Genomic DNA, 24,146 nt, shown 5'->3' with positions numbered 1-24,146 from the left:
TGCTCAGGTATTTTTATACGTGTTTGTTTAGTGGTGGTTATCAAATGTAAAGGGTTTTAGTTGTATATTTTCAATGATTGTGTGTCAGATAAACTTACTGTAGATTGTGAAGTACAAATTTGTTAGAAAGGAATTCTGCAGCTTGTCATTAGATAAACTGACCTGCTGAATTAGAAGGGGTTTAATCAGTTAGCAGCAGCTTTTAGTATTTCTGTTCGAATTTTGCACTATTCGTATCGGTGAAACTGTATTATATGTTATGTCACTAGCACTAATGTAGTGCATAAACATCCAGTATTAGTGCTTGCTGGGTTATGAGGGGTGGTGGTGAAACTAAATTGAACATAAACAGTCATAAAAATTTACATGCATAGCCAAAATATTCTCTGCTGTGGCCAAGATATTCCTGCTTGATTCTAAGGCAGTCATGCAAAGTGTATTTGTAGGCTTAAGAGCTATGGCTGTACAAAGATATCAAATTATTCAGTGTTACTGGCTATCATTTTTAATAGTCTTCATCATAGTTAAAGAAAAAAAAAACCTTCTTTAAAATTGTGGTTTTCTAACATACAGCAGTTTATGCTCCAAGGAATAGCAAGATAAAAAGCCCCTACATATGAATGATGATTGAAGACAGCCCTAGATGGATCACTTTCTCAAAACCTTTTTGATATAGCCTTCAATCCTTAACCCTGCTCCTCTGCCCTCCAACCCAGCCAGCTGATTAACTGTTCCTCTTAACTGTATTCTGACATCTTGTTTTTCTGTCTTGGCTGTATAGATTGTAATCTCTTTTGAACAGGGACTGTTTTGTTCTTTTTTGTGACTCTGTACAGTGCTGCGTACGTCTGGTAGCACTATAGACAATAATAGTAGTATGGGTTTTTTAAAAACTATAGTCCAACCCCCAACAGTCTGAGGGACCATGAATTGGCACGTGTTTAAAAAGTTTGAGGACGACCACTGCCCTAAATTGTAATGTTCCTTGGGTTTTTGCAGCCTAAATGCATGACATTGCATTTCTTAGCTGCCATATTTCAGACCATTCTTCAAGCTTCGCTAGGTCCTTTCTCATGTTATTTACACCATTGGGGATATCTACTCTATTGCAGATTTTGGTATCATCCGCAAATACGCAAATCTTATCTGACAGCCCTTCAGCAATATCGCTTACAAAAATGTTCAAAAGAACAGATCCAAGAACAGAACCTTACGGCATACCACTAGTAACATCCCTTTCCTCAGAGCAGTCTCCATTGACCACTACCCTTTGTCATTTTCCACTCAACCAGTTCTTGGCACGGCTCATACAACCTAGATAAAAGCTTTTCTCTTCACAGGAGGGATCTTGGCCTTGATGTAAGAAGAATAAGATGAATCAAGACAGTTCGTCTTTCCTATAGTACATCTCCATATGAGTCGGATCCCTTAGACCTTAAGAGACAAGTGGCTACAAGATATATAACCCAACAATATGAGGCTACTCAGTATGGTTCATTCAGCTCCAGCTTAATTCTTTCTCCTCAAATTTGCTTAAAGTCCGATTCTTCCTACTTGGGTTAGGGAGAGACTTTATACTTAGAATCTCCTGGTCTGTTTAAAAAGGTTTACCTTATAAATATTCTAGTGCATTGGGTAGTAACCAAAAGCACCAAAGGTTTTTAGGAGGTCAGATGGCCAAGAAAATTGCCTGGTTAAAACTAGGACAATAGTTGATCATTGACTGACTTTCAGAGATTAAAGATGGTGTTCTGAACGGATGCATTGACTGCAGCTTCTTACTAGTTGGACATTTTTTTTGATAAGTAAAACCCTTGACTTACACAGAGATGAGGAAGAAGAGAAAAGGAACAGTGCAGCAGCTCCCTCTAGCACTGCCAACTCCTTTGCTGAGGCAAACAATACTGCAACTGTTTTTGTACTCCAGTCTCCATACCAGAGATTTTGCTTGTGGCACGCTGATGCTGAACATCACTGGTGGCAGTAGAAGCGGAGTTTCCTTAAGTTCCCCCAAAGGGCCTGGTTCCACTATAGTCAGCAGAGTGGATGAAGAAGGGGGCAAATCAATAAGCTCCCTTTCTTCGTTGAAGGGTACTCTGCTCTGCTTGCTGTAACTTCTCCTCAGTTACGTGGATCTGATGGGGGGGGGGGAGCGTGACCAACTATTGCAGCCAATTGTGAGGAGAACAAGTGCTTCCTAGGCTGGGTGTGCAGAGGCTGCAAAAGCCTAGAATAGTCACATTGGACAATCTTTGGGATGCTATACAGACTCTTAAATCCTCACTTTGTTCAGTGGCAAATATGGTAGGGGAGATACCTAATTTCAAAAGCAGCTTAGATGGCCATTCTCAGGAGCTGAGTTAACTCACCACTAAGGGGATCTTTTACTAAGGCATGCTAGCCAATTTAGCGTGCCTTAGTAAAAGACCCCCTGAGTTGGAATCTCTTGAAGCCGCCAAGGTTAAAGATGTCCAGGTACTTAATGCTACAATGATTAAGGATTAGGAGTAAATAGAATATCTAGAAAATCAAACTCTCAAAAATACTCAGCATTTTTTTAATTTTCAGTCTCCTTTGATATCTTCTGTTGAAATGGTCCATAAATACATATATGAGAGAAATTTTGAAAATTACATCAGAATCTATTGTTAAGGCACAATATTTGACTGTTAACATCATCTGACTCATTTTTTGTGCAGTCTATCATTTTTTTCATGGCTGGATTCTTGTAACTCTATATTAGCCTAACCAAAAACAGTCTACATAGGCTCCAACTAATTGGACCAAGCTGATCTTCAGAAAAGGCAAATTCAAGCAAAATTCCCCACTGTTTGCTAAACTACACTGGCTTCTAGTAGTTGCCAGAATACACTTTAAATCTGCTTGTCTTACTTTCAAAATTCTATTTGGCATTTGCCTTCTACTGATTCCTTTATCTTGGATCATGATCGGGGTCAGGGTCGTTAAACTGGTGATTATGCCAATTACTGTCATAATGATCAATCTCAGAATATTTATCAGAACTATTAGAATCGGGGCTAATACAGCCATCATCAGGCACTAAGTCTACAATGCCTTTAATTTTGTAGGCAGAGGCAGAATTAAAAGAGGATGGAGAAGGGGGATTAAAATGCGGATTTTTAGAGATAGGTGATCTAAAGCAGTGGTTCCCAACCCTGTCCTGGAGGAACACCAGGCCAATTGGGTTTTCAGGCTAGCCCTAATGAATATGCATGAAGCAAATTTGCATGCCTATCACTTCCATCATATGCAAATCTCTCTCATGCATATTCATTAGGGCTAGCCTGAAAACCCGATTGGCCTGGTGTTCCTCCAGGACAGGGTTGGGAATCACTGATCTAAAGGATGCACAATCATATCTACCTGCCGGAGGCTGCAGAGACAGATATAGGCCAGAAGATGAGTCCGCTGGCTGTGGAGAAACATGAGAATAAGGGGGTGGGTTTGAAGTGTCCGAAAGTGTACAGATGGGATTTGCCTCAGGAGGAAGTCCTGGGAAGGGGGGGAACTTCAGCAGGGATAGTATCATTACACGGAGCAATATCAGAGGTTGGGGGATCTTGGCACTGGTCACACCATAATTTCGATATGCCCAAATGTTCTGATGGTGATTTGGCACTTTGTCCAGGTTTTGAAAAGCAAATCACATCTGGATGGGCATCCGTGCATGCAACGTGGTGGTGTCGCATGAACGTGTGCATGATGTCATCACATCCACGCATGTACGGATGCCCTCCCAACTGAGATAAGAAGACTGGGGGGGGGCGGTGCTAGGGGTGAGGCTGGGGCGTGATGTGAGCATAACAGGGAAGGGTGGTACTGAGCTGGCCTAGGGGCAGGTCTAGGGGTCCAGATTTTACATGTGTAAAATCTGGTAACCCTACTGTTATCCTGCTGGTAAAGCATCTGTTATAGACAAACAAGTTTGCTTGAAGAAAACTGACAGAACTATTTATGATTCTTTCAGCACTTTGATTTTCCTTTGCCAAATCCTTTGAGAGTGTTTGAAATGCTTGTGATACCTGAACAGGAATACCCAATGGTCTGTGTAGCAGTTAGCAGAGGTTTGGAATCAAATCAGGTTGTACAGTTTGAGACGATCAACTTAAGTTCTGCTTCTTCATGGTTTACAGAAATAGGTTCAAGTAAGTCATTGTTTTTACTTTCATTTCCTTAATTTGCCTGTTTGCTTTTTAATAAGGCTGCAGGGAGCCATTAACATCTTTTTGTCATGATTAAATTTTTTTTTTCTATTAATTATACACCATTTAGTATTGGGTGGGGGAGGGTTTCAAGTATATGATCTTAAAATGATTTATGGGCTTTGAGGGAGGGTGGGGGGGGTTACATTTGTATTTATAAGATATAATGATAAGATGTTCAAGTGATTAAATTAATTGTGTTATTATGAATTTCTGTACACTTGATGAAAGTTTAAAAATGAATAAAGAATTAAAAAAAAAAAAAGGCTGCAGGTTCTTTAGTGTCACTGATGGCAGTAACATCTCATTCAGAAGGGTAAGACCTCGAATACAATTTAGATTGAAAATATTTTTTGTCTCCCTTTTTTACGTTTCTAGTCATTTGCTCTTCCACTTGGGCTTTCACCAGATATATTTCTTTCTTGGCTTCTTTCAATTTCATTTGATATTTCTTTCTCTGCTCTTTCTTGAGTTTTTTTGTATTTCATAAATGCTAACCCTTTTGCCTTTATTTTCTCTGCCACTTGTTTGGAGAGTTTCTTTTTTCTCTTGCTTTTATTTATTTTCCTCACTTAAAGGTTGGTAGCCATTTTTATTGCTTCTTTCAGCTTGGGTTTTGTATCTTAAAAATACTGAGAATACCATTCTACAGATATGATGTCCCACTTTAGTATGTAGTTTGTTGTTAAGTACCATGTAGAAATAGTACCTAGTAACTTTCCCAGGCTTGTCCCTTGTAAAATGTTGCTGGTGGTATTGCTTCTGTCAAAATTTCAAACGTCCTATGTGGTATTTCATCAAACTAGTACTTCAGATATAGCCAGTTTGATTGGAGACTGTTAATTCTCTGAGGTTAGAGTTTTATCTTGTGGAACATAAGTTTTTAATTATTCACCTCGATAATTTTGAGACCATTTTGAGAATAAGCACTGCAGGTTAGCATCAGCTTTCAGAGGACTCTGGCAGGAATAGATGTAAGGGCAAATATCCCTTTTATCCCAGGACAAGCAGGCAGGTATTCTCACTAGTGGGTGATGTCATCCGACAGAGCCCCGATACAGACGTCTCACAAGCATGTCTTGCTTGAAGAAACTCAGAAGTTTCGAGATGCCCGCACCGCGCATGCGCCAGTGCCTTCCCGCCCGATGCTCCGGGCGTGTCTCCTCAGTTCTTTTTCTTCCGCGGAGCTGAGAAGTTCACTTCAATTCTGCGCCAATTGAACCTGTTTTTTCGCCTTCTGCATCACCGCGGTTTGAGTTCTTTTGCTCTTGCCGTGCGTTTGTTTCTTTCTTTGATTTCTTTTTTTAAAAAAATTTTTTTCTTCCGACACTGGGTCGGTCGCGTGGCTTGGGCCCCGCGCCTTCGACCTTGAGGCGGAGCTTTTCCGGCCTATGTCCCAGCCGATCACCGGTTTTAAAAAGTGTAGCAAGTGCCAGCGCGCGATTTCGCTCACGGATCCACATCGACGCTGCCTGCAGTGTCTGGGTCCGGACCACCTTCCGAAATCGTGCCGGCCTTGCTCCACTCTCACAGCGCGTGCGTTTAAACGCCGCTGTTTGTTGTGGGAGTCGATGTTCAAGATGGAAGCTGTGTTGGATCCTTCAGCTTCGACATCGACTGGTGCTTCGACTCCGTCTGCGAAGCCCTCTGCCTCTCCTGCAGCTTCGGGCCTTCTGAAACTGGCATCGTTTACTCCGGTTTTGACCTCGGCGCCGGTGCCTTCCTCCGTCTCCTCGGAACAGGTACCGACCCCTACAGTTCCACCGGTGGTGCTCAAAGTGCCGAAGGCTGGCAAGCAAAAGCACTCGGCACTGAAAGAGCGCGGAGACTGTGCGGAAGGGCCCCCTTTTGGTGCGAATCTCTCCATATCGGCTTCGTTGAGGTCCATTTTGGAGGCTCAGTTTGTGGAGCTCATGACCACCATGGGACCCCGGCTGATTGCCACGATCCAGGGTGACCTCCCAGTTCCGATTCCGAGGGGCGGGCCGCCCCCTCCTCCTCCTCCTCCGATGCACGACCTCGTTGCTCGGCGAGGAGGAGCGGCGGTCGATGGCCGGTCCCTCGAGGAAGGCCTCCTTTAGCGACATGCCTCCCTTGGAGCCGATCCCCTCGAGGAAGGCCTCCCTTAGTGACTTGCCTCCTTTGGAGCCTATTACCCCTCCCCATGACACAGTGTGGCATCCACCCTCGGGACCTTCCAGCCCTGGGCATAGCAAGAAACAGGACGAGTTCTTCCGAACCCCCTATCAAGCATGGGCGTCGTCGCGGGAGGCGTCGAATCTTCCGCCTCTCCGATCTACGGCCTCGAGTCCTATCTGCTCTTTGGAGGCTTCTGGGGATCAGTATTCTCACCGGCGGTCTCAATCCCCCTCCAGGCATCGAGAGGGGCATCGATCCAGGCACTCTTCGAGGCATTCCTCTCGGCACTCAACCGTCTCTCCTCAAAAGAAATTGCCTCGAATGGGGTACTCTGCTTCAGCTGGGTCTCCTCCTCCGGGTCCGGAGTTCGAGGACACCGAGGTTTTTCACTCACCCTGTTGTTCGCAGGCCTCTGAAGAACCCGAGGCCTCGTCTTCTTCCAGTCCTTCTCGACGACCGGCGCTGGCGGACCAGCTGTCTTTTTCCTCGTTTCTAAGACAAATGGCGGATGACCTGGACATTACCCTCGATTCTGGTTCTCAATACTCCAAGGAGTACCTCGATACCATGCACTTGCCTCATTCCCCAGCCGAGTCCCTGCACCTGCCTCTACATAAGCTCCTCGACCAGACCTTCATGAGATGTTTTGAGTCTCCTTACTTTATCCCTGCGGTCCCTGGAAAATTGGATGCTCGGTACCGCACGGTGCATCATAAGGGCTTCGAGGGTCCTCAACTTTCGCATCAGTTCCTTCTGGTTGAATCCTCTCTCAAGCGGTCTCATCCAATCCAGGTGTATGCTTCGGTGCCTCCGGGCCGCGAGGGCAGAACCATGGATAAGTTTGGACGACGCATCTATCAGAATTCTATGATGGCGTCCCGAGTTCTGAATTATAATTTCCACTTTGCCACTTATTTGGAATTCTTTCTTCCTGTACTTCGGAAGTTCACGCCCTACATCGAGTCCCAGGCTTGTTTTGAGTTCGAGGAGGTAGTTGCTTCACTGTCCCAGCTTCGTCTTCAGTTGATGCAGTCTTCCTATGATGCCTTCGAGCTCTCGGCCCGGGCTGCTGCTTGCTCTGTGGCGATGCGCCGTTTGGCCTGGCTGCGTACCATTGACATGGACCCGAATCTTCAGGACCGGCTGGCAAACGTTCCGTGTGCTGGGGCGGACCTTTTTGACGAATCCATCGAGACAGTCACGAAGAAATTGTCTGATCATGAAAAGTCCTTTCAGTCCATTCTTCAGCCGAAGCCTCAGCAGTCTCGACCCTCTCGACCGCCCTTGATTTATCAACGGCGTTATCAACCGAGGCAAACTCCACCTGCGAGGCAACCAACGAAGCTGCAGCCTCCTCCGAAAGCTCAGCAAAAGCCTCAGCCATCTACTGTCCCCAAGGCTCCTCAGCCTTTTTGACTGTCTCTTAGAGAGCGTAACCAACCTCGTTCTGCCTCCTCCTGTTTTTCCCATCGGGGGGTGCCTCCATCATTTTTATCATCGCTGGGAGGCTGTCACCACCGACCTCTGGGTCCTTACTATCATCAGGGAAGGGTACTCTCTTCAATTCCATCGGGTACCTCCGGACCACCCTCCAAGAGAGTATCCTTCCAACTTGACTCGGACCGCCCTTCTCCTTCAGGAAGCTCAGGCTTTGCTCCGGCTTCAGGCTGTCAAGCCGGTCCCTGAGGACCAGCACAACCGAGGGTTTTACTCCCGGTACTTCCTTGTCCCGAAGAAGACGGGCGACCTGCGACCCATTTTGGACCTCAGGGTCCTCAACAAGTTCTTGGTCAAAGAGAGATTTCGCATGCTGACCCTAGCTTCTCTCTATCCCCTCCTCGAGCAGAACGACTGGTTATGCTCTCTGGATCTCAAGGAGGCCTACACTCACATTCCCATTCATCCGGCCTCTCGCAAGTTCCTCAGATTTCGGGTGGGACATCTACATCTGCAGTACCGGGTGCTTCCGTTCGGCCTGTCCTCGTCTCCCAGAGTCTTCACGAAGTGTCTGTTGGTGGCGGCCGCTGCACTCTGGTCCCGGGGTCTTCAGGTATTTCCCTACCTCGACGACTGGCTCATCAAGGCCCCCTCGGCTCCAGAAGTCATCTCGGCGACCCCGGCCACTATTTACTTCCTGCATAGTTTGGGTTTCGAGATCAACTTCCCCAAATCTCATCTACAGCCTACCCAGTCTCTCCCCTTCATCGGGGCGGTCCTGGACACCGTTCAGCTCAGGGCATTCCTTCCTCTTCAGCGCCTGGATGCTCTTCTTCACCTCTGCAGTCGGTGTCTTCTCGCCAGTCCATATCGGCGAGACACATGATGGTTCTCCTGGGCCACATGGCCTCTACAGTTCATGTGACGCCTTTTGCCAGACTTCACCTCAGAATTCCTCAGTGGACCCTGGCTTCTCAATGGTCTCAGGTGTCAGATCCGTTGACTCGGCACATCGTAGTCACTCCTGCTCTTCGGCGGTCTCTACTTTGGTGGATGACCTCTTCGAATCTATCCAGAGGTTTGCTGTTTCACACTCCTCCCCACCAGAAGGTTCTCACGACAGATTCATCGACCTATGCCTGGGGAGCTCATCTGGATGGTCTTCGCACTCAGGGATTCTGGACCAGTGCGGACCGACTCCATCAAATCAATCTTCTGGAGCTCAGAGCCATCTTCAATGCTCTTTAAGCGTTTCAACATCTGCTTCACGACATGGTGGTCCTCATTCGCACAGACAATCAGGTCGCCATGTATTATGTCAACAAGCAGGGGGGCACAGGCTCGGCCTCCCTCTGCCAGGAAGCTCTCAGAGTCTGGGATTGGGCGGTTCGCCACAATACCTTCCTCACAGCTGTCTACATTCAGGGGAAGGACAATGTCCTGGCGGACATCCTGAGTCGTCTTCTCCAGCCTCACGAATGGACACTCCATTCCGAGCCCCTTCATCGGATATTTGCACTTTGGGGGACGCCTCAGATCGACCTCTTTGCAACTCCCCACAACTTCAAGCTGCCTCACTTCTGCTCCAGGATCTACACTCCTCATCGTCTTGAGGCAGATGCCTTTCTGCTGGATTGGGGGAATCGCTTTCTGTATGCGTTTCCTCCTTTTCCTCTCATTCAAAAGACTCTGGTCAAGCTGAAGTCCGACCATGCCACCATGATTCTGATAGCTCCTCGGTGGCCCAGACAACCTTGGTTCTCCCTTCTACTTCAACTCAGCAGCAGGGAGCCGTTCCTTCTTCCAGTGTTTCCTTAACTGCTTACTCAGCATCAGGGATCTCTACTTCATCCCAATCTGCAGTCTCTCCACCTGACAGCTAGGTTCCTCTCAACGTGACTCCTCACCAGTTTTCCAAGGCGGTGAGGGATGTCTTGGAGGCTTCCAGGAAGCCTGCTACTCGTCAATGCTACTCCCAAAAATGGACTAGATTTTCTTCATGGTGTGTTTCCAACTCTAAGGAGCCTCAGCGAGCCTCCCTATCCTCTGTTTTGGACTATCTTCTGCACCTGTCTCAGTCTGGTCTCAAATCTACGTCTATACGCGTCCACCTGAGTGCTATTGCGGCTTTCCATCAGCCTCTACAAGGGAAACCCCTCTCTGCTCATCCTGTGGTTTCCAGGTTTATGAAAGGACTTTTCCATGTCAATCCCCCTCTCAAACCTCCTCCAGTGGTTTGGGATCTCAATGTTGTCCTTTCTCAGCTTATGAAACCTCCTTTCGAGCCTCTCAGCAAGGCTCCGCTAAAGTTTCTCACTTGGAAAGTGGTTTTTCTGGTAGCCCTCACGTCTGCTCGCAGGGTCAGTGAGCTTCAGGCCTTAGTGGCGGATCCACCTTTCACAGTATTCCATCATGACAAGGTGGTCCTCCGCACTCATCCTAAATTCCTGCCTAAGGTGGTCTCTGAATTTCATCTCAACCAATCCATTGTCCTTCCAGTGTTTTTTCCAAAGCCTCATTCTCATCCTGGAGAATCAGCTCTTCATACTCTGGACTGTAAGCCTGCTTTGGCTTTCTACTTGGATCGCACCAAGCCACACAGAGCTGCTCCTCAACTTTTCGTCTCCTTTGATCCAAACAAGTTGGGACGACCTGTATCGAAGCGCACCATCTCAAACTGGATGGCAGCTTGTATCTCTTTCTGCTATGCCCAGGCTGAATTGCCCCTTCCCAGTAAGGTCACAGCCCATAAGGTCAGAGAAATGGCAGCCTCGGTAGCCTTCCTCAGATCGACACCGATTGAGGAGATTTGTAAGGCTGCCACTTGGTCCTCGGTTCATACATTCACCTCTCATTATTGTCTGGATACTTTCTCCAGACGGGATGGACAGTTTGGCCAAACAGTGTTACAAAATTTATTCTCCTAAGTTGCCAACTCTCCCACCATCCCATTGAGGTTAGCTTGGAGGTCACCCACTAGTGAGAATACCTGCCTGCTTGTCCTGGGATAAAGCAATGTTACTTACCGTAACAGTTGTTATCCAGGGACAGCAGGCAGCTATTCTCACGTCCCACCCACCTCCCCTGGGTTGGCTTCTCTGCTAGCTACCTGAACTGAGGAGACACGCCCGGACCATCGGGCGGGAAGGCACTGCCGCATGCGCGGTGCGGGCATCTCGAAACTTCTGAGTTTCTTCAAGCAAGACATGCTTGTGAGACGTCCGTATCAGGGCTCTGTCGGATGACATCACCCACTAGTGAGAATAGCTGCCTGCTGTCCCTGGATAACAACTGTTACGGTAAGTAACATTGCTATTTCTGTTGCGGAAACACAGGAGTCCGTACTTGAACTGTTGATTCCCATTTCCCGTGAACTGCAGAAGGGTATCACTTTAAGAACTTGAAACTCCTCACCTTCTGAATTGGAGAACAGCACCCTCCTCAGTTTTCCCTTCTGCAAGCGAACTCAAAAGGTGTATTTTGCTCTGCTCTGCTTTTCTTTGTTGTTTTGGGGTATTTTTTCTGTCAGACTCTTGAAATTCTTCATGGCTTCAGTGCTTGGAGGTCCCTTGATTGGGCATACTGTACTCCGGGGAAAGGACATAGTCACACACTGGAGGACTGCTGCTCCCAGGACAATCTCATAGAATACCTGCGGAGCCATCCTTCTTTGGGTCCCTTCATGAGCTCATAGTCCATTCCCCTAAGAGCGGCTTGCTTACTGATTTTTATCAGAGGCTTGAGCACAGGCTATATGACCCCTGAGTAGAGAATAATATGGGGAGAAAATTTGTCCTCGTCACTGCCCTGTACCCGTGATCACTGACCCTGTCCTTGCCCCGTCCCCATCCCCGCGACCACTGTCCCCGCCCCATCCCCGCGACCATTGTCCCCGCACCATCCATACAAGCCTCAATACTTCAATATTTAGCTTATTCCTTCCTTATAAATCAAAGTTCTGGCTGCTGAACTAGAGAAAAAGATGTTCAGCTGGCAGGGCTTTGTTTATAAATTTTTATCAACACAACTAATATACTAATTTATCCTAAAGCAAATAAAATAAATATAAATATAAATTTTTTTTCTACCTTTGTTGTCTGGTTTCTGCTTTCCTCATTTTCTCCTCATTCATTTTCTTCCATCCACTGTCTGCCTTCTCTGTCTCTTCCATATACTCTGTTACTATGCATCTCCCTTCCATCTCTCCCACCATCCTGCCACCCATCTTCTTCCCTCCGCTCCCTCCCTAGTCTGGAACCTCTCGCTTCTCCATTTCCTCTTCACCCCACCTTCCCCAGTTGCCTTCAGCGTCTGTTCCTCTCCACCCCACCTTCCCCAGTTGCCTTCGGCGTCTGTTCCTCTCCACCCCACCTTCCCCAGTTCCCTTCAGCGTCTGTTCTTCTCCACCCCACCTTTCCTCCCTTTCTCCCTCCCTGCCCCTTACCTTCGCGGCAGGCAATTTCTAAATTTGCTTCCTATGAGCAGCCGTTGCATGTGGCTGCAGGAAAGGTTGTCTCCGATGCAACTTCTGGTTGCATCAGAGATGACCTTTACAGCAGCCACACACGATTTCACCGCTCTGGCTGCTCGTAGGAAGCAAATTTAGAGAAACTGCCTGCCGCGAAGGTAAGGAGCAGGGAGGGAGATGCTCAGGCAGCGGCAGCGATCAGGAGGGAGGGAGGGAGATGCTTGGGCGACGGCGGCTATCTCTATGGAGGGAGGGAGCGCAATCAGTGATCACGCGCGTTCCCTCCCTTGACTGCAGACACAAGGCGGTGAATGGTCTTGTCCCCTTAGCCGCGGTGAACACTGTCCCCCCCCCACACTGTTTCAGTGGGTTACCCACGGCTGACCGCAACTAACAGCCACCATGTCATTCTCTACCCCTGAGTAATAACCCTCAAGGTATCAGGGTGCCAGCTGTATAATTTCTCCACCCATCACTGCATGAGGAATCTTGGGGGTGGGAGTCAGTGGTAGTGGCCCGTCAACAGCCAAAAAAATTCCTTCAGCGGTTGAGGTCTGAGCAATTCTGAGGCAGAAATCCTTTCTCTGCAGCCAGGCTGATTCATACAAATGGGCACCAGAAGTCACATTATTCCCTATGGGGGGGAGGTGATTTGGTTAAGAATTCAAGGTGGGTTGGCATACTTTCACCAGCAGAATTGTCCTCTTATTTTCTAACTGTCTTATAACACAGGCCAACAACAATAAATTTTCTTGGTGCCTTGTGTTTGACCTATTCCTGGGGTTATTTGGGGCTCTGATTCAGAAAATTGCATTGGATAGACCGTATCAGCTCTAGTTTCTTAGATATGGTATCCTTGCTTTTTTATGCTTTTGGGATAGTAGAGTAATACAGAAACACCCACAGATTATTGTGTACACAATTTTTTTGAATTTTTTTAGATATTTTGATCAGTTGGAATCACAATATAATACCCAAAGTGCGATGATTGAACATTGAAGATTTTCTCCAGGGGTAATACCCCGGCATGATCTTTCTACCACCAGTTGATTGGTCCTGAGCACTTTGTACATCGTTAAATTATTTATTTATTTAGAGAGAGAGAGAGAGAGAGAGTGGTTGTTTCTGTATTTTGTATTACTCCACGTATCACCCACATGGTAATAATTTTTTCCCATTGTTCATTTGGGATAGTAGAGCCAAACATGAACATTGGGCAAAAAAAGATTGGCCTCCAAGGGAATATATATGGAGGTTGGAGGACAAAAATGTAATCAACAAACCTTTGGTAGCACAAGATAGAATCATACTGCCACCACTACATATAAAATTAGGCCTGATGAAACAATTTGTAAAGGCTTTGAATAAAGATGGTTCATGCATTGACTACATAGCACTTATGTTACCTGGACTTAACCATAGAAAAACTGAAGGCAGGAATTTTCGATAGTCCACAGATTATACAACATATAAATGACCCACATTTCATAACACCAACGAATGAAATTGAATCATGTGCCTGGTCTTCATTTGTTCTTGTTGTGAAAAACTTTCTTGGCAACAAGAAGGTGGACAACTATACACAATTAGTAATAATAATAATAACTTTATTTTTCTATACTGTCATAGTCAAAATGACTTCTAAGCGGTTTACATTGAAAAGAAGAGGATATGCTCTTTCATTTCAACAGGTTTGGCTGTATTATGAGTGTTAAAGTCCACTATCTGCACAGTCACTTAGATCACTTTCCAGAGAACCTTGGTGACTTAAGCAAACATAGAAACATAGAAATAGACGGCAGATAAGGGCCATGGCCCATCTAGTCTGCCCACCCTAATGACCCTCCCCTACCTTTCTCTGTGAATAGATCCCACGTGTCTATCCCATTTGGCCTTAAAATCAGGCACGCTGCTGGCCTCAATCACCTGTAGTGGAAGACTGTTCCAGCGATCAACCACTCTTTCAGTGAAAAAGAATTTCCTGGTGTCACCTCGCAGTTTCCCGCCCCTGATTTTCCACGGATGCCCTCTTGTTGTCGTGGGACCCTTGAAAAAGAAGATATCTTCCTCCGCCTCGATGCGGCCCGTAAGATACTTGAACGTTTCGATCATGTCTCCCCTCTCTCTGCGCTCCTCGAGCGAGTATAGCTGTAATTTGTCAAGCCGTTCTTCATATGGAAGATCCTTGAGTCCCGAGACCATCCGGGTGGCCATTCTCTGCACCGACTCCAGCAAAGTGAAAGATTTCACCAAGACATAAAAACAATGGAAGCTAGATACCAAGGAAGATGGGATGCACACATGATAGCAGACTATTGGTGGAATTTTATGCAGGATTGTCCTGGCAGATCCCACTCTTGGAAGTCTTACAAAATGAGCTTCTTGTGTGTCGAATGACTGAAAAGTTTGTAAAGTCTTACAAAAGGAGCTGCTTGTGTGTCAAATGACTGAAAAGTTTGTATCATAAACTTGTGCTTTTGGTATGAAATAAGTTAGGGTTACCAGATTTTATGTATGTAAAATCCAGACCTAAAGAGCCGCCTGCCAGGCCTGCCCAGTTACGCCCACACCATGCCCCAGCCTTACCCGTAGCCTCCTCGTCCCCCCCAGCCTGATCATCTCAGTCAGGAGGCCTGTGATCTGCTTTTCAAAACCTGGACAATGTGCCGGGTTTTGAAAAGCCATCTGGATGCCTGGACATGCCCTCTAAAGAGAGGACGTTTCCAGGTAAATAAGGACATCTGGTAACCCTAAAATAAGTAGATTTTCATGTTGCACACTTTTCTTTTAATTTTTAATATGTTTCCTTCATGCTTAAAAGATATTAATTTGAACAGCACATGTTCTATATCTCAAAAACTAGAGCTGATAGGAGAAAACTGGTGCTATTTTTGAAATCAGCAGATCAAATATACCCAGAAACAGGTCTTACGTTTGAGGCATCAAAATGAGTGTTGGCCAGTGTAATGAATTTTAGTCACTGATTATAATTGTAACTGCTAAGATGACCTTGGCCCTGGGGCAGTATATTGGATTTTAATAAAACTTGAAAACTATCATGCAGCAACTGTGAAATGGAGGCTAAGTATACCCTTTTCTGATTATACTGACCACTGATGGAGGGGATGTTTCAGTAATTATCTGCTGAGGGCTCAGAGCTTTGGGCTCAGTTGTTCATTCAGGCTGGTAATGACATTCCCTCCCGCCCCCCCTTTTTTTTAATTTTTTTAACAAAGCTTAATGTTAAAGCACCATAAACCAAAAGAGAGTGCTCAGCTTATACTGCTCGATGGGGCCACACTTTCTCTCAGTGACACTGGCTTCTTCAGGGGCTTTGCAATTTCTTCATGCTCAACATTATCACTAAAAAGACACAATAAAATCAACATAAATTGTTTAATATTCTTCAAAATATTAGAATATTAAAATATTTGTTATGTGAAATTGTGGCCCTGTTGAGCAGTATAAGTTTTTTTTTGGTTTATGGTACTTTGTTTTGTTTAAAAAAAAAACCCCAAACATAAAATTGATCATTTTCACATACAATTCATATTTATTAAAAAAAGGGTGTTTTGAAGTTAGACCAATTAAAGAAGGAACCAAGTGCAACAAACTGAAGTGATCTTAGTTCCACACATCTCCCCAACTCTTTTTTGCCTTTAGATTACAGTACTTGTACTACTTGTTGGTTATGTCCAGCTTCTAATTCTGTTAACCGTAAACCATCAACATCCAGAAGAGAATCTAACAAGTTAAATTTCTTCAGATGTAAATAATCTGAACCAATTAATTTAAAATAGTATTCTTTTCTACTAACACCATTTTTAATTTATAGCTTTTAGTTGTGATTCTCCAGTCATTCCTATTGGCCTTGGATGAGTGTTTTCTCCATTTCTTCTCTAATTTATGACATAAGCACTTCAGAAGAAACAGTTTGGAAGTAATCCACTGATAAGATTTCCTAAAAATTCTTGTTTTCAGCTTAATTGATGCCAGTTCATGTAAATTCTTCTCACTGATCTGGCTCCAGTTATTAATTATTTTAAGGAAATTAGTTGAACTTTCCTGTATAATCTCATCCATCTTTGACCAAAATAAATTAAACACTGGGCAGCATCTGTGCTGGGGCTCCGCTGGTAATGTCACCCGTTTGTGAGAATACATGTTCCGCTGTCCTCGGAGAACACCTGCTACAGGTGAATAACTTTGCTTTACCTTACATTGTAAATATATGCAATATATTTGCACTTGTAAAGCCTGGCCACATACTAAAGTAATATATTCTCGTTCAGATTGTCAGTTTCTTAAAACTTTAAATTATTCAAAAATAGTGCTTTTCTCTAGAAATGTTTGTATATCTTTTTGCTATTCATATTGTGCCTCCAGGAAGCTGTATCAAAATACTAACCTAAAAGCCCAATTTCTGCAAATAATAATAAACTTCTATTGATATTGACAGGGGTTGCCATTCAGCAGATTGCAGGAAATTGGAAAGATTACACTAAACTAAATTATACTTTTTGGTGGAATTCAGTATGCCATATTTATAAAATGGAAAGGGTGCTTGCTATGCAACAAGGGAATTATCATAAGTTTAAAAATATTTTGTGGCCATTGATTATTTATTCTAATGATCAGACATCTTAAACACCTTAGTATTGGATAAGATATAGGGGGGGTGGGATTATGAATGATAATAATTATTAATATATGGGTGGGTGGGGTGGGATTCTTTTATATTTATATATTTGGAGGAATATAAATAAGATTGTCAAGTGATTAGTTAAAAATATTTCTGATTGATTATTATACACTTGTTGTAATATTTGAAAATGAATAAAGATTTATAAAAAAAAATAAATTCTAACCTTAGCTGACTCTGCTTTCTTATAATGTTATGGAACTTTAATAAACCTTCCTTTTCCTCCACATGTACTTTTCCATTTTCTTTATCCAAGGTGGTCACCAGTTGGATGCCATTCACGTGACACAACTTGAAAGAGATACAGTTCTGGTCTGCTTAGATAGTAAGTCCTAAATAACTGATATTTGTTAGAAGTGGATTTCCTAATTTATAATAGGAGGTTTATTTGTGCAGAAATGTTTGATTTATTATGCTAAGATTTTATTCCAATACAGCTATAGCATATTTTGGCCTGCAGCTGCAGAGCAGAATTTAGATAAAAGCACTTCAGTGTTAGCAGTGTTTACAAGTAGAGTAACAAGATTCATTGCCTATCTCTATTCTGTGAAATAACCACTGAAAACACATGATCATTTTCAATTGAAATAAAAACACGGCCAAAAATTAAAATAATCTTTTGACTGAAACTGAAACTAGGCAAGAAAAGGATTTGGGACCATTTTCAAACCACAATTCATTTGGCCTATAGGTGGAGGCAGTACTATTTAGCTAAACAGCTGGCCTAAATTAAATAGGGCTTGCATGGTCATGACTGAATATGTATATTTTGTACTGCTACCTATCCAGATAGTGGTGCTGAATATACTATTAACTTCAGTCTTGGGCCAATGCTTCTCTTAATATATTGATCACATCAGTTGAATATTTGCCCAATAGCATTCAAGATATGACATGAATATGACTTGCATTAAGTTTGTTTGTTTAAGTCAACCAGCTATAAAACGGAATGAAGAGATCATAGCTCTTTAAGAACAGGGTATTTTTTAATACACCACTACATGAATGTGCACTTCCATTGATAAAATAGAGTCCAAAATGACTCCCAGCATCCTTGGCCCTAAAACTGGTTTGAGCTGGGTTTTCTCAGTCTCAAAGGCAGCTAGTAATTTTCTGACTTCCAAATTCTATTTATCTATTTGTTTATTTATTAGGGTTTATTTATTGCTTTTTAAAGGAATTCACCTAACATGGTGTACAGCAAGAATAAGTCAAGCGTAGGCAAAAGACAATTACTGCAGTGAAAATATGTTCAGTTGAAAATTGAATTCACTTCTGAATAGTGACCAAGTTTCATATTTGTTTGTGTTCCAGTTATTAGAACTGGGATTCAGAATCTCCTATCATCTGAATATATATATATTTAGGAGGATATTATAAAAACATCTCTGTAAATACATATACATAGATTGATAAACTTATGTAAATTCAATTTCAGAAAGCCACTAACATGGAGATCAGGCTGCACTCTTAGGTGTATGTTTGAAATGGCACAAATGTATAACAGTGCCAACATTTCCACATGGAAGTTGCAAGATGGCTACTTCTACATGTAAATATCAACACTCACATGTGGAAGGTACCATGTTGATTCCATTATTTGTGCACATGTAGATTTCTAAAATGGCTCCTGCTATAAATGCCAGCTAAAACACATGCTTTCCTACACATCTTTACATGCGTTTTATAAAAGGCTTTAAAGGTAGCTTTATAAATGTGTGTGCATATAAGTGCACTGTGTGCTATTCTATAAGTGCTATAGCACATAATAGCAAGGGTTGTACATATAGACAATATGGGAGGAGCTACACATACAACTTAAAGAATACTATGTTACATGCATTGTATGCCCCTTTTAGGTGCACCCATATACACTTGCCATTGATATGGCATAAATGGATACGCTCCAATGAGGATTTACACCAGTATTCTATTACAGAATTCATGCACCCTGTGCATCATTAGAGTATATACAAGGGGGTGCCCAGTTATACAGTTGTCTTATTTGATAAAGCATTTTGTAAACCATCACAAGGATTCTGAGATGTCCACACTATCTGAAAAGGGACTCATAGTTTCAGTCCAACTTTCTAACCATAGCTCCCAGAGCTTATATGTAGACATTGAGAATGGGCAACAGGGGAGACCTGTGGAACCTCACAACATGATATTCTATCTTGTGGGGTTCTACTTGGTCTGTTTTAATCATTCTCATAATAAGTAATTCCCTAGTCCCTTATTCTTGTACAATCCCGTTTTATTCCTGTACAAGTGGGTTATGCATCCCATGTCGTGAGACTTCTTGTAGGAAGCCTCATTTACATAATTTTTTCAGATCCTCCCCTCATACCTCAGGACTGCCCTCAGGAATCCAGTTTCTTTGCTATAAGCGAGACAGAAGGAGCTAGTCTTTTCTGCTCATGTTTAATTTTTCTCTGGCTGCTGGAGGGTTTTCTTTATGTCTTCCCTCTGTGGCTCATGATAGGCCGTCTGCTGAGATGGATCAAAGCACACAGAGGTCGGGTGATTCTGGTGGCACCTAACTGGCCAAAGCAACCATGATATGCCATCCAGGTTTATCTGCAGCTGGATCAGGGACAGACTTGCCTGTCATCCTCATCTTCTTACACAGGGCCCGAATGCGCTCCAGGATCCAGACCACTTTGGTCTTATGGCCTAGCTATTGAGCACATGGCCTTAGTCTGCAGAGGCTATTTTTGGGGCGTAATAGCTACTCTCTTACGTAGAAAAAATAAATCATCTCTGGCAGCCTATGTGAAGGCTTGGAGATGTTATCAATTGTGGTGCGTCTAGAAGCACAAGGATCCAATTTTGCTGTTGGTACCTCCGATTCTCGTGTTCCTTCAGGACGACAGGAAAAAGGCCTGGCCTTTGGCTCTGAGGGTTCAGATCACTGGTCTCCCTTGTTTGGGTTGTAAGCCTCCAAGAGGCTCTTTGGCTGCTCTTCTGGACGCTGTCCGGTTTCTAAGGGACGCATTGAGGCTTTGGTCCCTGCAGTAGCTACCCTGTCTGACTTGGAATCTCAATTTAGGTCTCTGGCTCATCTGCCCTATAAGCCTCTGGAGCAGGCATCCTTAATGGATCTCACTGTCAAGACAGTTTTCCTGGTGGTCATAACTTCAGCCCACAGGGTTTCCGAGCTTCAGACCTTATCTTGCAAAGATCCTTTCCTTAGGATTACGGATTACGGTTTCTGCGCACTGTTTCCTCCTTTCTCCCAAAAATGTACTTTACTTCCACATCAACCAGGAGGTCCGACTACCTACCTTTATTCCCTCTGGTTCACATTAGCATGACCGAGTGTTGTGATCGCTGGATGTGCACAGGCTCTTGTTATGTTTCTTGGAGGTCATGAACAAGTTTCGGGTTTCCAACCACCTGTAATTTGACTTTTTGTTAAAATTAATGGTATATCAAATAAAATAACTAATAACTTTAGTAAAAATAATAATGATAATAATAACTGTTCATCTTGGTGGGTCCTACCTGTAAGGGCTGGCCAGCTTTGAAAGCTACCATTTCAAGATGAATCCATATTGCTATTTTGTCTGCCTACATTGCAGTCAGAAAGAAGTCCCCTATTTCTGTGAGGGCTCATTCTACTAGAGGCGTTTCCTCCTCTTGGGCAGAGTCGTTGCCAATTTCTTTGGAGGAAATTTGCAGGGCTGCTATGTGGTCCTCCTTTGCATACTTTTACTAAGTTTTACAGGATCGATTTGGCGGCCAAGCAGGATGCTTCTTTTGGTACCTCCATTTTGGCATCAGTCCCACTTGTCCAGGAGTAGAGCGGGATTGTACAAGAACGAAAGATTAAGTTCTTACCTATGCTAATCTTCTTTCTTGTAATTCCACGCTGTATTCCTGGAACCCGCCCTGGGAGTTGCTTATTCGCCAGTTGTCTGCTTTAATAAGTTGTTGGACATATTGGTTAAGTTGGACTTATGGTTTCTTGACCAGCCTTTCTAAGAGTACCATCTGACTATGTTAACCACTTTGCTTTTGGGGTCACTAGCTGGGGTGCCCCCCTCTGTTGGTGCAGGCTGTATCTCCTTATAGTACAGTTTCTTTCAGGTTTAATAATTGCTTAATAACCTGTTTCGTTTGATTGTTATGACTTTTTATGTTATGAGCAGATTAGACTTATTTGTCGGGGAGTGTCCCTGTATCCCTCCCTTTTATCTATATTCTCTGCTTTTGCACGTACTGGATTCCTGAGGGCAATTCTGAGATAAGAGGGGAGGGTCTAAAAAATTATGTAAGTGAGGTTTCCTACAAGCAGTCTCGTGACATAGAATGCATAACTTGTCCAGGAATAGAGCGTAGATTTACAAGAAAAAAAGATTAGCAAAGGTAAGAATCTAATCTTTCATTTGTCCTGTTTGTCTCAAATAGATTGTAAGTTCTAACAGGCAGGGATTGTCTCATTTGTGTTTAGTGTACAGCACTGTGAGTATCCAGTAGCGCTATAGAAATTATTAGTAGTAATAGAAATAATAGACTTCTTATAAAGGAGGATATCTACTGCAAATCTGCTCTTCAGCCCAGTGCCATTGTGTCAAATGCTGATGATAGTACAAAATCAGGGTTTTTTATGTGATGTATCCAGCATAAGTAGATCATACAATGGTGCTGTTTCTGTATCATTTCCAGAAAGAAATAATTTCCAAGAATGATTGTAATAGTCACAGCAATCAATTCAGTAGTGTTGGCTATTGGTTTAAGATTTGAGACGGGGCATAACTAGCACAGATTGAAACTTCACTATACCTGTTTTTTAAGAAAGACCTAATGATAGCACTTTTTTTTCTTCTGAATAATCATGCTTATCTGATGAGTGATTTTTGATCAGGGCCAACTGATTTAACATATTGTCCAGTAGGTTTAAGTTATATAATTTAAGGTTTCCTTCTATTACTCAAGATTCTTCTTATCTCTTGCATAGTTCTTTTAAAATAGGATGGAAAATATGGACTTAAGAGGTTGGTGATGGGCTGTAAATTAATGAAGACAGGTTATTGGAAGAAAGAATAACTACCGTATTTGCCGGCGTATAAGACGACTTTTTAGTACCTTAAAATCCTCCCCAAAGTCGGGGGTCGTCTTATACGCCGGGTACAGTTTACATGCCCTTACTTGCGGGGCTGGATGTACTCAGTCGCGCGGCTCTTCTTCTCCCTACCTTCTCTGCTTGCAGCACAGAGCCGAACGGAAGTCTTCCCGACGTCAGCGCTGACGTCGGAGGGGAGGGAGGGCTTAAACAAAGCCCTCCCTCCCTCCGACGTCAGCGCTGACGTCAGGAAGACTTCCGTTCGGCTCTGCTGCAGGCATGGCAGGTAAGGAGAGAGAGAGTACCAAGAGAGAGGGGCGGCCGCCCCGCCCCGGTTGCAGCACAGCCGGCCAGGTCCCCTTACTTTTGTGGCACTTCCCCGACCGACCGATAACAGCCCGGGTCCGACAATCCTCCCTGCCCTGTAGCCGCGAATCTAAATTACCTTCTTACAGCAGCTGTAAGAAGGTAATTTAGATTCGCGGTTAAGGGCAGGGAAGTTTGTCGGACCCGGGCTGTTGTCGGTCGGTCGGGGAAGTGCCACAAAAGTAAGGGGACCTGGCTGGCTGTGCTGCACCCGGGGCGGTAGAGAAGGGGGGGGAGGAAGGACTCTGAAAGCACTTGAAGACAGAGGAGGGAGAAGAACGCTGAAAGCACATGGGGGAATACAAAGGGGTGGAGAAGGAAGAAGGGGTCGTCTTATACGGCGAGTATAACACAAAACTCTATTTTTTAACTAAAAGTTGGGGGGTCGTCTTATACGCCCAGTCGTCCTATACGCCGGCAAATACGGTATATAAAGCTTAGTTACAAAGTAAAGATGGTTATATGGGTTAAAACTATGGTTAGTATTTTATAGTAAAGTGTTAAACCATATAATTGAATGTACATAAGTTGATTATCTTCCTATCTGCTTTTTCTTGAGAATTTGTGAAAATTGTGAATCTCCAAGGGAAACTGAAGTCAAATAGGAAGCTTGCATCCGAATTAAGCTTTGATTTCCGCATTGAATCCGTAGGTATGGAAAACCATTTCTCACACATTATAGTTTCTTAATATAATGTTCATGTTATCCTTTAAAATGCATGTAAATTTTACAGTGTGTGTTCAATAGATGACAAGAGATAAAGGAGAGAGGTATTATGACAAGCTGGAGAGTTAAGATTTAAGCTAAATGATTGTTGCAGAAAATTTAAGTATGATATATTTTTAGAACTAATATGTATTGTGCTATAGTGTATGACAATTTGAAAAACCATAAAAAGATCTGCTGAATCAGTAGTTTTTTCATGAACAGTAAGACTGAATCAAGCGCACAAGTAGATGATGACATTGCATGACCTCATCAGTACGGAACAGCTCTCACAGAGTTCTAAGTTGTGAGAAGGCATTGCAGTCTCCTCAGCCCCTTGGTTTTGTTTTTTCCTGCTTTGCTAAATAGATTCAAAGCAAAGATCTACTATTACTTTTTTTTTTTTTTAGAAGATTTTTACCTCTGTGCTTTCTGGCAGCATATTTTTTCATTTCTTTTTCTTTGAAAAAATTATTATTCTCATTATGTCCCAGCTAGACCTGGAATCTTTCTTCTGTCTCTGATGCAGCACAAGCATCTAGAAGTTTGATTCCTACTTGACATTGATCACAATCTACCAGAGTATGAACAGTGTATATCAATGTCTCCTTAGTCAAGAAGAATCAGTTCCTCCACAAATATCAGCAAGGCATGGATCTGCTCTTGACCCACCAGGATGAAGGATTTATATGAGGGTTGGAGCATTTACCTCGCCAGCATGTGGTAGAAATCTCTACCGCAGTTTGTAAAAGGAGCCCTTAATGACTGTATATAAAGTCTGGACATACATACACCTGGAACACATTTTTTTCTATAGATTTTAATAATTGTTTTGAGCCTACTGGCTGACCTGCTTTTTTATTTTCTGGTTTGGAATTTACTGTGTGGTAGAAGGTTATGGCCACAAGGGATGTGGGGTATGTTTTCCCTGATGCTGAGACTGGGGCTCTTTACAGTGAGAGCTGTGATTTTTGAAAGCTGCTCTCAATTAAGTGGGAGGGGGATTTCTGTGTTGGCTTCCCCCCCCCCATCAGGTG

General features: G+C 43.6%; 1 protein-coding gene across 3 annotated transcripts in view; it reads left to right on the top strand.

Moving 5' to 3' along the window:
- MAP4K5 (mitogen-activated protein kinase kinase kinase kinase 5) overlaps window positions 1-24,146 on the top strand; it is a 293,565-nt gene that overhangs the window by 241,762 nt on the left and 27,657 nt on the right. For all 3 annotated transcript variants that reach the window (XM_033950939.1, XM_033950938.1, XM_033950937.1), the window contains 3 exons: window positions 3,989-4,166; window positions 17,226-17,294; window positions 22,963-23,055. In XM_033950939.1, coding sequence (XP_033806830.1) covers window positions 3,989-4,166; window positions 17,226-17,294; window positions 22,963-23,055 — 340 coding nt within the window. The remainder of the gene's footprint in view (window positions 1-3,988; window positions 4,167-17,225; window positions 17,295-22,962; window positions 23,056-24,146) is intronic.

The sequence above is a fragment of the Geotrypetes seraphini genome, chromosome 7 (genome assembly GCF_902459505.1).
Source record: "Geotrypetes seraphini chromosome 7, aGeoSer1.1, whole genome shotgun sequence".
Lineage (NCBI taxonomy): Eukaryota > Metazoa > Chordata > Amphibia > Gymnophiona > Dermophiidae > Geotrypetes > Geotrypetes seraphini.
This window is presented reverse-complemented; position numbering and strand designations above follow the sequence as displayed.